The sequence below is a fragment of the Candida dubliniensis genome, chromosome 7 (genome assembly GCF_000026945.1).
Source record: "Candida dubliniensis CD36 chromosome 7, complete sequence".
NCBI lineage: Eukaryota > Fungi > Ascomycota > Pichiomycetes > Serinales > Debaryomycetaceae > Candida > Candida dubliniensis.
In genome coordinates this window covers 427,523-443,107 of record NC_012866.1, presented here as the reverse complement: position 1 = coordinate 443,107, position 15,585 = coordinate 427,523, and the positions used below count along the sequence as shown (strand labels likewise).

The 15,585-nt window shown below is 37.0% G+C and overlaps 3 protein-coding genes across 3 annotated transcripts, besides 2 other annotated features; 2 read left to right on the top strand and 1 right to left on the bottom strand. All coding sequences in view use genetic code 12, as the record gives it.

Moving 5' to 3' along the window:
• Positions 1–1,677, top strand: CD36_71810 (allantoate permease, putative; the record flags this gene model as incomplete). Its single annotated transcript, XM_002421354.1, has 1 exon — positions 1–1,677. One exon carries the CDS (start codon positions 1–3, stop codon positions 1,675–1,677), a length of 1,677 nt encoding a protein of 558 aa, XP_002421399.1.
• A 531-nt stretch (positions 1,678–2,208) lies between these two features.
• On the top strand, positions 2,209–3,930 carry CD36_71800 (allantoate permease, putative; the record flags this gene model as incomplete). The annotated part of the gene is made up of 1 exon (XM_002421353.1): positions 2,209–3,930. The coding sequence occupies one exon, from the start codon at positions 2,209–2,211 to the stop codon at positions 3,928–3,930; it is 1,722 nt and encodes a 573-aa protein (XP_002421398.1).
• A 4,348-nt stretch (positions 3,931–8,278) lies between these two features.
• Positions 8,279–14,675: a mobile genetic element.
• Positions 8,899–12,951, bottom strand: CD36_71790 (retrotransposon polyprotein, putative; the record flags this gene model as incomplete). Its single annotated transcript, XM_002421352.1, has 1 exon — positions 8,899–12,951. The coding sequence occupies one exon, from the start codon at positions 12,949–12,951 to the stop codon at positions 8,899–8,901; it is 4,053 nt and encodes a 1,350-aa protein (XP_002421397.1).
• An 805-nt stretch (positions 14,676–15,480) lies between the features above and the next one.
• Positions 15,481–15,585: part of a mobile genetic element that runs on past the window's edge.

Below are 15,585 nucleotides of genomic sequence, written 5' to 3'. Positions count from 1 at the left end.
ATGCCTGTGACAGAAAAAGACGGTGCCAACCTGGGTGCAAACTCAATTGCTTCCAACAACAGTTCTAGCTCCTTCAAAAAACAAGACAATAAAGTAGTTACATACGTTGAATCAAACTCATCTTTAGAGTCAGATGAACTTTCAAAGAACCCGTTTTTAGATCCCAAAGTGGAAGAATATTACCGTGAATTATACGAAGATTCAAAATATGAAAGTTACAGTGCATTTGATCCACAATTCACCTGGAGTAAAGAGGAAGAAAATAAAGTCGTCAAAAAAATCAACGTTCGGGTAGCGTTAACAGCATGTATGCTTTTTGTCGGGTTGCAGGTTGATAGAGGAAATCTCCAACAAGCAGTTAGTGATAACTTATTGAAAGATTTGGGGTTGACGACAAATGACTACAACACTGGAAATACTATCTTCTACGTCTGCTTCTTGGTTGCTGAGCTCCCTTCTCAATTAATTTCGAAAGCATTAGGTCCAGATATCTTTATTCCAATCCAAATGTGTGCATGGTCAATAGTTGCCATGAGCCAAGCAGCTTTAAAAGGCAAAGCGTCATTCTTCGTAACTAGAGCTCTCATTGGTGCTCTTGAAGGTGGGTTTATTGCCGATTTGGTATTATGGTTGAGTTATTTTTTCACAAGTAAAGAGTTGCCAGTGAAGTTATCATGGTTTTGGACCACCTTATCCTTGGTTCAGATTGGTACCTCACTATTAGCATTTGGTATTTTAAGAATGAGAGGCGTAGCTGGATTAGAAGGGTGGAGATGGCTCTTCTTACTTGAAGGTATAATTACACTCTTAATTGGTATTGCTGCATTCTACTTGATGGTTCCATCAGCAGTGCAAACTAAAAACTGGATGCACCCTAAAGGATGGTTTACTGACCGCGAGGAGAAGATTGTCGTCAACAGGATTTTGCGGGATGACCCTACCAAGGGATCCATGCACAATAGACAAGGAATCACCCCCAAGGCACTTTGGAACAGTTTAACTGATTATAATCTTTGGCCCATTTATGCCATTGGCCTTATTGCTTACATTGGTACCAGTACCTTCGGTGCTTACTTTACATTGATGAATAAGCAATTGGGATTCTCAACTTTTGACACTAATTTGTTAACCATTCCACAAGCTGTTTTGCATATTATATTTTTGTTAGCTATCACCTGGTTCTCAGAGAAGGTCAATGACAGGGCATTTGTCGCCTTAATTGCACCATTGTATGCTCTCCCACTCATCGGTATTATAAGATGGTGGCCAGGTTCCGGTAAGAACATATGGGGAACTTATGTTTTAAACACATTGTACGTTGGGCAACCCTACATTCATGCAATCTGTGTTTCGTGGGTATCAAGAAATTCAAACCATGTCAGAACTAGATCAATATCATCGGCAGTGTACAATATGTTTGTTCAATTGGGCTCCATCATTGCCTCCAACATTTACAGAAAGGACGATTTACCTTTGTACAAGCGTGGTAATATGCAATTGTTTGTGATAACTTTGATTCTAATCCCCGTTTTGCTCCTAGCCAAGGGCTACTATGTCTGGCAAAACAAGCGAAGAAATAATTTATGGAAAGCCATGACTGAGGAAGAAAAAGACGATTACAGAAAAACCACCAAAGATGAAGGTGCCAAGAGGTTGGATTTCAGATTTTCTCATTAAGATATGTATGCCACAGTACTTTTTATATAGTTCGAAGTTAAAGTTAATTACATATTTGCAACACCAGATATTCGTAATATTTTCTTTGTATTAAAACCCTACACCCATTCAAGACGTAGTTACTGGGAGAACAATCCTACTGGCTCTTTTATTATTTTTCTTGGTGGGGAAGATAGCCACAGTGGTTGAAACGAATTTGCGTTTTCCCTGCTGTTCTTTTTTTCTTGTCTCAATCATCACTACTGAACAAGTTATCATAATACCCTTGCAATTAGAAAACACAAGTTAGTACGAAAAGCTTGGCTCTTGATGTTGCCATATAGTACACTCTTATCGAAATCGTAATATGTGGCATCAACATTACTAAACAAAATGCTTTTTTGCAGTTCCCTTTTCTATTTCAAGCCAAATGGACCTTAAAAGTTATGCTTCCAAGAAATGTTTGTTGAAAATGTGGATTCAGTGCAGTTGATATCAATAAGAAATATCGGGGTATAAAATGGACAGTGTTTGCTGAGAATTATAACATGCATGGGACATATTAACAAATCAACAGAGACCATGTCAAACACGAGAGGTTTAGATACTGAAATGGCTGATCATCATAAAACCAAACAGAGCTGCCAACATGCAATCGACGAGAAGAACTCCAAGGAGAACATCGAGATCACCATTTCCTCAGCTAACGAATTATCGTCCCTTGAAAGCGACCAATTAGCCAAAAACCCATTTTTAGATCCCAAGGTTGCCGAATATTACGATACAATGTATCGAACTTCAAACTATGAAAGTTACTCCGCCTTTGATCCCTATTTTGAGTGGGACCCAAAAGAGGAAAAGAAACTCATTGGTAAATTGAATTACCGTGTTGCTTTGACAGCCTGCTTTATGTTTATTGCCCTTCAAGTCGATAGAGGCAACTTGAGTAACGCAACAAGTGACAACTTTTTAGATGATTTGGGGTTGACAACAAATGATTACAACGCAGGCAACACCATCTTTAGAGTTGCATTCTTGTTGGCAGAGATCCCTTCCCAATTAATTTCAAAGGCTTTAGGACCAGATATTTTCATTCCAATTCAGATTTGCGCTTGGAGTATTGTCGCCATGTGCCAAGCTGCTTTGTCAGGCAAAACATCATTTTTTGTCACCAGGTTATTGATTGGTGCCATAGAAGGTGGTTTCATTGCAGATTTGGTGTTATGGTTGAGCTACTTCTTTACAGGGAAAGAGTTGCCAGTTAGATTATCTTGGTTTTGGACAACTTTGTCATTGGTGGATATATTTAACTCCTTAGCTGCCTTTGGAATTTTAAGAATGAGAGGGATGGCCGGTATGGCTGGTTGGAGATGGCTATTTTTGCTTGAAGGTGCCTTTACGTTACTAATTGGTATATTTTCCTTCTACTTGATGGTCCCCTCAGCAGTGCAAACTAAAAATTGGATGCATCCTAAAGGTTGGTTCACTGACCGTGAAGTGAAAATTGTTGTCAACAGAATTTTGAGAGATGATCCCACAAAAGGATCCATGCATAACAGACAAGGTTTGACAGTCAGACAAATTATCAAGAGCTTTCGTGACGTCGACATCTTTCCCCTTATGGCAATAGGACTAATCAATTTTATTGGATCTTCTACGTTTGGGTCTTACTTCGCTCTATTGAACCGTCAAATGGGGTTTTCAACCTTCGACACGAACTTATTAATGATCCCACCTAAGGTGTTGCATATAGGCTTTTTGCTATTGATTACCTGGCTTTCAGAATTTATCAACGAAAGATCCGGTGTCTGTCTTATTGCTCCACTCTACTCGGCCACAATAATGGCTGTGATTAGATGGTGGCCCGGGTCGGGCAAACAAGTGTGGCCCACATATGTCCTCAACACTTTGTATTCCGGACAGCCATATATTCATGCCATTCTAGTTGCGTGGGTTTCAAGAAATTCCAATGGAGTTAGAACAAGGTCTATTAGTTCTGCTTTATACAATATGTCGGTCCAGTTGAGTAGCATCATTGGTCAGAATGTGTACCGGAAAGATGATTTGCCCTTATATAAAAGAGGAAATATGCAATTGTTCTTTGTTGAAATGGCCACAATACCAATAATAATGTTGACTAAAGGGTACTATATGTTTAAGAACCAACGAAGAGAAAAATTATGGAATGCAATGTCTGAGGAGGAAAAGGATGACTATCGCAAGAATAGCAAAGTTGAAGGAGCCAGAAGGTTAGACTTTCGGTTTGCTCATTAGAAGAGCAGGCAGGTTGCGTGAAAACATGCTATGAGCCCTATTGGGAACATGAGAAGATACATTTGCTAGCACTTGTATAGAATGAATAGGTCGTATAAGTTAGTGATGCAACTAGGTTTTACTATTCAATATTGTTTAAAGAGAAATGGTTGTATCAAGACAACTATAGAAATCTCCGCGCTGGAATTGTTGATACAATCAATTCTACCTCCATAAGCAAGTATAAAGACTCGCTGAATCCTATTCTAATTCCACATATTGTAAAACACCATTGAAAGCATAGATAAATTAAAACTTCCCTCGCTGCTTTCTTACCACCACTCACCTACCCCAACACTACAACAAACTTTATTATACTAGTATACCTCCTCAATTTGATGATTTCCCGAACAAATCTCCCGATGCTATATGTTGCAAACCACTTCAACATCTAAATCTTTTACTACCTAAATTTACTGTGACAATCAATATAGACTACAAAAGATTATCAAGAATCTTCCAACAACAATAGGTACATTCATGAGCGATAAAAGGCATGACATCAATTAGTATACATATAACTCGTTAATCTAAATCAAACCCATCATCAATTAACACCCTCAAACAAACCTCTTCTAACACCAAAACCAGAAGGTTGCAACCAAAAAGATTCTGTAATTCTTACCTACCTCAGTACTTCAACCAATCCTGAAACGGATACGACACAAAAACCAATAGTCACCTCTTAATCGCTAACTACCTTGATCTTCCTGAAACAAACCAGGCTGTTAACACACTTTACTCCCACTCCCCAAAGTACTCAGGCCATTATTCAGTCTTCTGAGATTACCACCATATTCAAATATTTTCTCCAATGACTGTGTACTACGTAATTCAGCAATAATAGTCCTAGCACCTTCAAACACTAAAATTAAATGCTATTCTCATCAAACACATTTTAAAACACCTATTAACTGACTTTGAACCAGCAATGCTTGTAAATGATTCTGTATGATCATGTCTAACAAATAATGTACATCCAATTTCAAAAACACATTTTACCACAAAAGAACTTAGCCCATGCTCTACCATTTAAAGGGCCATTTGCTAAACGTTTCATACAAAAACAACATAAAATTAACCAAAACTTATATCGATCTGTAGTACCATCAGGTGAAATTAGGCTATCAAATAATTGTAATCAGTGCCATCACATCAACCCTGACAATCGAGCACCAATCTTGCAATATCTCATACTACTGTTTATCTTTAATTTTACGCCTCACACACAACATCCACCAATTGCAACACCTCATATATAAATTCCTACCATACAAGTTTTCAATACCTTCGACACCACACAAGACCAAAAAATACCCTACGTATTTTATCTCCTAAAACCACCAGCTATCATAAAAGTAATCATAACTGTTCTAAATCAATACAACCACAATTCCTATGATTCCTGTGCAAGCCTACAATTATAAATGTTCACGAGCATACCCACATTATTTTCTCTGAATTTGAAATCATATTACGTATACAACCATACTTTGATTCTGCTAAGAAAGTTTCTCACATACAATAAGAAATCTCAATCTCCTAAAGTAGTGTTTATATTCTATAGTACCAATTATTTATCACTCTACCTAAGAATCTCTTCCTTTTCGTGAACATAAGGCACAAACTGGAAGAACTGTAGATTAAAGACAGTGACATCATATACTTCAAAACTAACCAATCTTAATAGAACCTAGAATAACCTATCGCTTGGATGCCACCTCATCAATGCTATTCTAAAGAATTAACTCAACTTCTCCTGATATTAGCTAAGAGATAGTTGAAACCAATAACAAAAATTTCAGAGTCACCGTTCTATTCCGCAAGCATTTTGATTGAATATTTGCAATTTTAAATAGCAGCTCATAACTGTTGGTCCATTACCAGTTTTTCAATTTAGCAAAGCAGAGACATTATACATTGTTTTGAAGAGACAGCAAATGTACTGAAACTATTGTTCTCTTTTTATTTATTTGGACAATTGTGACACCATTATTTACAAGGAATATCAATGCAATAAAAAACTATGGGAGCATCGTATGCATAATCGTCTTACAATTTAATATATGAAGCCGATTACTTCCTGCTCACCAGATATTAGACATGGTAGCAAAGGTAAATTTTAGTACGTATTGATTTCCCTATGAAAGTAAAATAGAAACAAAGTCACATACTGCTAGCCTCACCTCTCCAGCTAGCTCCACAATATATCGTGCACAGTCTATTAAGCAGAGGTTGTGATATAGCACTTGGATGCCTACTGTGCTTTGAAATAGACTGGAAAAAAAAGTAGTATAAGGATATATTATCGATTACTTTAACGTATCGGTTTGTGAACAGGTGATTTGCAGTTCCAATGAATTTGTAATGCTGAGACATGCTAGAATATTAAGATCTACATAAAAAATCTAATGTAATCTTGGGCTTTGCCCTCTCCCCGCCCTCGCTATTGGAAGCAGTGGAACTGGTTGGTGGTCATGCATATGAGATGGGGAGGAATGTTTAAGAGTTAGATGGTATCTGGCAAAGTTCATGTGGAATAGAATTTTTTTTTGAAGAATTGTACTAGCTAACGGGGAATTCTAGTGTATTTCAGGAAAAAAATTCTTTAGGAATCCCGGTATATTTTAGTTGGAGATAATGTCTGAATGTCATTCGGGGTTCTTGGATTAATTAAATCATATACGGATGTTTGAGAGAGTTCACTGTACATGATGAAAGGTATACTCCAAGTCAGTATTTGCAGTATGGAAATATATACAGGTAATAGCATTAGAATAGGCCTGGCACGAAGTTCATATGTAGCGCCTACTTAAATCATAGGACGCTAATATATTCAAGGTGTTGTTATTAATACGCAATGATTAGTCATTCAGAATCAATGGGTTTATTGAGGTGAACAAATGTTTTTGTAGATAGTGGTGCATGATAATTTGGTTGCTGTTGTGCAGTATGTAATATTTCGGGTGGAATCAGTTTCATTGTTTGAGGTTATTAATATATGATGAGGTTGGTTTAGCCAAGTTCCAATTTTGATAAACATGTGTTTCGCAGAGGCAAGAGAGAAGCAATGTATCAAGATGGAAGTCCAATTAAGTAAAGACTGAAGTGCATAGTTTTGCTAGAAGCTGTTGAATGGGGTCACCCTATACGTTAATAGTGGAGTCCACTCTTGGCAGGAATAATATCATGAATGAGTTAATATAGCTTAGGCTTGTGACTACAACTTGTTGTACAATTGGGTGTATATAGACTAGAGAGGAAGTTGGATTGTGAATGGCTTTGTTAAATGCACGCTAAGAGTGATTTGCTTACATTTGGAGATCTTGACACATCATAGCTTTAGGATGGAGCTTGTTAGGGATCATGAAAGTAATGCCGTCTACGCCTTACTTGTATAGCAGCTTGATTTTTTGTTTATTTCGTTTTTATCTGCTTTCAAAGAGTTTGGTGGTGGCTGTTTTTCTGAAAAGAAGGTTTGTGTTTTTATCATCCAATATTCGATTTGATGTAGGCTCACATGTACAGATGATATAGAGTAATTTTTATTACTGAGGAGTGTGTTATGCATAGAGTTGTAGCCAAGGTTAGTAAAACTAGATTTGTTGTTGTCTAGATATTATTAAAAGTGTTACCAGACTTACAATCAATTCGTTCTGTAAGGATGTTGTGTTAGGACTGAAAAATGCTTATTGTGCTTTCAGTTGTGTCAGTTTTGATTGCTTGAGAGGTTGCAAGACAGTTCGCAATTGTTCTGGTCAATGGTACAGCAACCTGAGTTTTTCGGAATCAAATTAGCTGTTGACTGCTTCTACTATTGAATTTAATGATGGTGATATTCTTTGTTGGGAGGCTGGGGAATGGGGTTATGATGCAAGTTCCCTAGTGGATACTTCTGGGAACAGATTTTTTGGAATAGTCCCCCATAGTGCTGTAAATGGATTTTGAATGCATTACTTGGTATGATCTGTTTGTTGCGTTTGAGTCGTATTGAAAGGACAAATATCTAGTTTCAGATGCGATCGTTTAGTTTTAGAATACCCTTTTTTAGAACTTTTAGTAACCTGTCTAGGTGAATATGATATTCTCGGTTGACTATATAAGTGTGTCGCATTTTAGGGATTATTGACTTGAGAATCTGGTTCAGTTGCGTTCGAATCAACAAGTTTGGTTGGAAAGAACTTGTTGTCCCTGGAGGGAAATTATGGGCAAATCTCACAGGACTTGTAGTTGTGTGAACTTTCAGAAGACCTTGTTCTATCCTGCTTTAGTTGCTTTGAATATCTGTGATGGTGACCAACGGTAATAATGTCACAATGTAGCGCTATTTAATTTAAATGACAATGATATTTACGGTACTGATTCACGTGCAATGTGAATACTCACGCAGTTTCTGGTGGTTGGCTAAAAGTAGTAAATCAATGCTATTGGATGTATGTGTAATAATGGACACAGTGACTAAGTGTAAGTCTTCGGGATACCTCTATTCCGTACGAGTGTAATATATGTGGATTGTATGTATTTGTATATTCCTGGATCTCAGCCTAAGCTTGCATGAGGTCCATTCTAACTAAATAATTAATTTTCTAGATTTTCTTTACTTAAATAGAATTCGACATTTTCGTGCGTGTGTGTACCAATTATTCTATTCACTCACACACTCACACTTAAATCCTTTTAACTAATTCAACACTTTCTCTCTAATAACAATTCTCTTCTTTATGTGCGATTTACCAACAAACGTAATTATTCTTTCAAATGATTCTCTGTCGTGTGATAGTACCAAATATAGCATATTTAAAAGATTACTATCCACTACACGACAGGTTCCCGCCTGATTTTTGAAATGTAAAGCCTTGGATTTTCATTTTAAATTACCATCATTAATCAAATTAACATCTATTGGAGAATCATCATCAACTCGAATAATTACTTCCTTTTGATATACAACTTCATCATCTCTCTTGCAAATGGTCTCGATAATTCTGTTCCATCTAAATCTTCAAGTCTGTATATTCGATCACCTTTTGACTTCACCTTGAAAGGTCCGGACCATTTGGGTTGCATTTTCTTCATCTTAGCACCCATTGGATTTTTATGTGGTCGGTCCCAGATGAGAACCATATCACCTATTTCAACAGGTGTATCAATTTCAAATTTGGCATCGAAATATGCTTTAGTTCTCAATCGTTGGATTTCCGTTGTTTTATAAGCAGAATTATATTGGACTTCACGATATTGGAGTTGTTTAAACCTGAACTTGAATAGGTCTTCCTTAGTGTAATTTTTATTCTCTGGAGGATTAGCATATAACAAAGAGAGGTCGGAATGACCACAGTAACCGTACACTAGATAGTGCGGGCTCATACCTGTGGTCGATTTGATTGTATTCCGATCAACTCTCAAAGCAGCATCAACGTAGTCTTGCCAATTCAAATGCTTTGGTAATTTCTTTAAAAAGTTTACCAATCCGACATGATTTCTTTCCACTAGACCATTACCTTGTGGGTGGTGTTGTATCAGGAATCCCAGTTGAATATTATAGTGGTCTAACAATCTCTTCATGAATTGATTTTTCCATTCAGAACCGTTATCTGATTTTAGGATTCTGAATTGTCCAAAACGGCATATTATGTCCTTGTAAATAAAATCAGCAACTTTGGAGCCATCCAAAGTAGGCATAACGGTTGCCTCCGCCCAGTTTGAAAACTCGTCCCGGGCGATAACTAACCAACAATCGTCAATAAAAACAGAATCGCAAACAATTTTATCAAAAAGACCTCCGGGAAGGTTGATATATAACGGATCTCGGCCTATACTATGTCCATCAAATGTCTGACATGTATGGCAACTAGCAATGTAATCTTGTAAGATTTTGTATAAATTCGGAATAAAGAATAATAAATTCAAGTAGTTGAATAAGTTCTGGAGTTTCATATGACCCCTTTCTTCATGTGTCATGCGTAAAATACGCTCTAATTCGGACTTGTCCATGATAACTTGGCGGGCAAAATGTCCTTTAGCTCCACGTTTGTACAATTTTCCATCGTCGAGGTAAAATTCTTGTGCTTTAGAAAGGAATCCTTTCCGTATTTTGTTGTTAGTGTTGTAAATTTGGGGAATTTGAACTGTAGTTAAATAATTTTGTATTCCCTGTAGACTGAAGCGTCCATACTTGGGATCGTCATCAGTAATTTGTGCAAAATTCGTCTTAATTTCCATTTTGGACTTCAAATAGTCCATATCTTCTGTTAAATTTAAAGGTAGTATGGGTGTAGATGTAGGGTCTTCGATTCTCGATAGACAATCTGCAACTATATTGGATTTACCATCGATATGGGCAATTTCAATGTTATAGTTTCGTAAAAACAGTAGCCATTTGGCCACTCTATTCATCAGGTGACCGTTAGTGAAACTACCATTCAAGAGGGTTACTACCGCTTTGTTATCGCAGTAGATTTTTATGACTTTGTCATAATTTAATAGATGCATTTCAAGTTTTTCTAACGAAAAGCATATAGCAGCAAGTTCCTTTTCATATATAGTATAATTCCCTTGGGTAGTATTAAAGGATCCCGAAACACAATCAACCACAACCACATTTCCATCAGTGTTTTTAGATTCGAGGACGCCAGCCCAACTCAAGGAGCTGGCATCTGTGAAGAGCATAACCTCATCTTCTTTATTCAAGGATGTCACGACAGGTTCCAGTACCAAGCACTTTTTTAAATATTCAAAATGTTTGAGTTCTTTCTCATTTAATGTAAGAGATTTCTTTTGTTCCTTTCTTGTCGCCGTGACCAATTTATGCAACGGAGATGCAATCTCGCTGTAAGCTGGGATCAAGTGGCGATAGTAATTTGTCATTCCCAAAAATCTCTCCAATTTTGTTAATGTATTAGGAATAGGGAATTCTTCAAAAGCAGAAACTCTCTTTCGTAATAATGTAGCTCCCTGCTCGTTTACCCGATAGCCTAAGAAATCAGCTTCTTTCATAGCTATTTGAAGTTTTGCAGCATTAATTTTTAATCCATGTTCATGTAGAAGCAGCAAAGTGGCAACAACATCATCTAAATGTCGTATCATATCTGTATCGTCATCTGAATCTTGAGAAGCATCAGGACCTAATATTGCAATATCATCTAAGAATGATTCAGTGAATTTTGAGACACTTCTTAAAATTTTAGTAAGCACATTAGTAAAATAACTAACACTATTCTTAAAACCTTGTGGCATCACCTTAAATCTTAGCACTCCGATTGGTGTTACAAACGCGGTGATGTCACGATCACGTTCGTCAAGTTCCAATTGAAAATAAGCATTCGAAATATCAAGTGTAGTTAAATATTTTTTGCCACTAATATTCCGAATAATTTCTCTGACATCTTTAGGATGACCTGCCTCTAATTCAACGAAACTATTGAGGACCCGTAGGTCTATTAAGAATCTGAAACCACCAGATGGTTTACGTAATAAAAACCATGGGTTTCTATATGCTGAAGTTGGAGCAAATTCAAGTTGATCTTCTGCTATCATCTTCTCTAAGATATCCACAGCAATTGACTTCTTCTCCCCAAGGGGAATAGTTTTTAGTCTCCACGGTTCATGATCATTAGCATGTATACGGACCGGTGGGAAATGCTTCAATCTTCCTGGTTCACCTGTAGGCGTTTGGAATACATCTTTAATGTCTTGCAATTTTTCAATAAAATAATCTTTCTGCTTATCAGTGAGCATCGATTGAGATAACGGTTCTTTTAATAAGTCTCTTATAGTTTCTTTTATCTCATATTCATTGTCCTGAATCACTACTTCGTCATTAAACATCTTGAAATTATGAAGTCTACCTTCACTTTTGAATACCATTCTTTGGTTTTGGGAGATATCATTCTTCTTTTTAGCGATAGCTTGAAAACTCGTGAGTGGGGCTAATTCGTAAAGAGTATTTTTGAACCCCTTCCACAACTCATTGTAATTATATTGAGTATGATCTTCTAAGTCCGTAATAGTGTTATTACGATTACCAATTTTTCTTAATGCGTTTGCCAGGCGTATGTCTACCATATTCATATAAACTTCCTTGTAGTCATCAGGCATTGCATAAGCAATGCTTTTCCAAATGCGAATCCAGTCTCCCACGGAGATATCTCTCAGATCCTCTTTTTCATTATATTCATCAAGTTGAACTGTGATAGTTTCTAAAATAATAGTAGCATCTTCCATGGATTCAATAGTACGTTTAATTGTACTGACTAAGTCACTCTTATCAGTACGAGGAAGTTTCATTTGGATACTTCTTAAGATGGTATTGTATCTAATTGGACTCGAGGCCTGTTTCGTAGGTTTGATCAAATAGTTAACCATCTTCTTGAAATCCTCATCATCTACCTTATTACACGCAGCCTTAATGTGGGTACGTAAATTATAATCTGGAATGATATACTTAACTTTCAAGTCAAGAACCAAATTTAAATAAATGGCCAAGTCGCCGAAGGAGTTAATACTATCGTACTTGGGTAATTTCTCGCTTCTATTGTAGGCAAGAACTTCCTTCTCATAGTTAGACTTATTCTCCTTAAATCGAATAGTATTGAGGTATTTTAAGGCGGCCATTTCCGCATTTTTGTTAGGGTGCTTGATGAGTGGGCACTCCAATATGTCATCCATGTTCAGTTCGTATGATTTCCACTTCTGGATTTCCGTTTGGTAGGTGTTTGCAGTGATATCGACCGTGTGGTCCAATCCCAACATTTCTCTAGAAGTGGACAATTCCGGGTTCAAGTTCATCACAGGCATTTCAGCAGCATCCTGAAAGGTATTAATACCTTCAGCTTCAGTACTTTGTCCAATAGCGTCATTCATCATCTGAGTCTTAGCCGTTTTGTCCAATTTCTCTTGTTTCAACTTGACTGCCTCTAAGTCATCGACAATCAAACCAACACGTTCGTTCATGCGTTCCATCTGTTGTAAAAGTTGTAACATGATGTCATCCTTTTTCGCAACTTGAACCTTAGCATCAACCTCAACCTCTTCATCTGCAGCATCCTTAGCAACTCTCTCTTTTTTGATTAAAGTCAGGTGCCGGATATTTGGCTGATAATCCAGATGGCCTTGATCTTTCGTTAGTTTTGTTAGCAGACATAGTGATTTCTGTTCTCCTTTTTTCTTGTTTTGGTAAGTACGTTTCTTCTTCTGAGTTCTTCCTTATCCTTAGATGAGAGCTTCCATTTATTTTATTTTTCTCGCGTTTCGCAATTTTTCAAACTTGGAAGAACTTTCATCAAATTCCATTAATTCAGTACTAGTTCTTCTTTATACAGGTCGTTTCAGCTTGTTGACCAATTAGAACCATTCTAATTCCTTTTTATTGCTCATCTCTTTGTATGATGTGAATGAAAATTTTTTCAATTACACCTTTTTGTGTACGTCCTCTTCCGGATCTATTGTATGTAATCAGATCGCGGCATCTTAGGTCCGATTTCTTATGAAGTACGTCCTCGTCCCGCCAGTACTGTCTATTAGCATGGTCGCAGAGTCTTAGGCCCGATTTATTTGTAGTACGTCCTCGTCCCGCCAGTACTGTCTATTAGCATGGTCGCAGAGTCTTAGGCCCGATTTATTATGAAGTACGTCCTCGTCCCGCCAGTACTGTCTATTAGCATGGTCGCAGAGTCTTAGGTCCGATTTATTATGAAGTACGTCCTCGTCCCGCCAGTACTGTCTATTAGCATGGTCGCAGAGTCTCAGGTCCGATTTATTAATATATTGGGATAGTCCTTTTCCACGTTACGCGTCAGTCTCAATTACCTATTAATACGTGAGGATCTCGGATGTCTAGGGCGCAACTCTGCTCAGGCTCCATTCTCAATTATTCTGTAGACATTTACCCATACCCGGGTGGTGTAGTATAACTATCGAAAACAGTGTTTGGCCAGTACTGTCTCATCACCACCAACGTCAACCCAGAGTCCTTTGAACTTATCTCCTTTGTTTTCGAAGGCGTCATCCGACTGCCTACGGATGCTTGAATAGCTAGCTAACCATTTCACAATCAGTAATCAATCTCATTCCTCGAGGTGAAGTTCCCTATTACATTTTTTTTTGACCAAATATCGAATTAATTTCCAGTTTAGGCATGGTGCTTCTAAGATCTGTTTGTCCTGCTAGGGACCACCAAAATGTATATATCCTGTCACAATGTAGCGCTATTTAATTTAAATGACAATGATATTTACGGTACTGATTCACGTGCAATGTGAATACTCACGCAGTTTCTGGTGGTTGGCTAAAAGTAGTAAATCAATGCTATTGGATGTATGTGTAATAATGGACACAGTGACTAAGTGTAAGTCTTCGGGATACCTCTATTCCGTACGAGTGTAATATATGTGGATTGTATGTATTTGTATATTCCTGGATCTCAGCCTAAGCTTGCATGAGGTCCATTCTAACTAAATAATTAATTTTCTAGATTTTCTTTACTTAAATAGAATTCGACATTTTCGTGCGTGTGTGTACCAATTATTCTATTCACTCACACACTCACACTTAAATCCTTTTAACTAATTCAACACTTTCTCTCTAATAACAATTCTCTTCTTTATGTGCGATTTACCAACAAACGTAATTATTCTTTCAAATGATTCTCTGTCGTGTGATAGTACCAAATATAGCATATTTAAAAGATTACTATCCACTACACGACAAATAAGTAGTTTTAGTATCATTTGTACGTTGTATGTTTAAGAAACTTTTGGAGCAAAAAGGATAATTTGCAACTTACTCTCAAAGTCTTATTTTGCCTGGTGTTTATATTTTTCTTTAAACGAATCGTCATTTTGCTTGAACTATCGTAAATTATGACGTCAATGGGGTTATTGTTAGGTTTGCTAGCTTTATTGCTACTTGTGTTACTAAAATAATGATACGTATCATGATTGCTAAACCCTGTTTATATGTGAATTTTGAAATTTTTATTCCTATCTTATTAGCGAAACGTGTTTGCAAGAATAAAGCAGTATTATGGGATTCCATAACTTAGTGGGGTTTTGTTTCACGTGTTTAAAAACAGTAGTGGATGAAGGTACATTTATTTTGAAAAAAGATTCGTTGAAATCTGAGATGAAAAAACGAAAGGGTATCGAGTTTCTGAATATCTATCACTAAATCGTCATTCTATAATACTGAGGGATCGTAAGATTTGTAGGCTTTGGGGAATAGATTTGTATTTTACTATGTACAGTCGAATTTATTGTGCCTGGAGCCTTTCTATGTTCAGAAATTTGGTCGCTAAAACTTGAGACTAGGGATCATTTAATGTGGTCGAACAAGAATCTGCTTCTGGAATTGAGCCAATCCCTAGCTGAGTGTGGAGTTCAGTTTTGTTGGAGTTTCATTATCTTGATAGAATCGCAGTTCCCGATACAAATAGACATCTTTACACTTTTTTGCTGTGGTGGCTGAGAAGATCGGCTATGGTCAGATTGTAATCTAGATTGGGTGGACTGTCACAACATAGCTCTAGATAGACTGAGTGTGACAGTTAATATAGTAAATTAAGCTTAGTTTATATTATTTACAACACATTGGGTAGAACATACAAAATGGGCAAAAGGA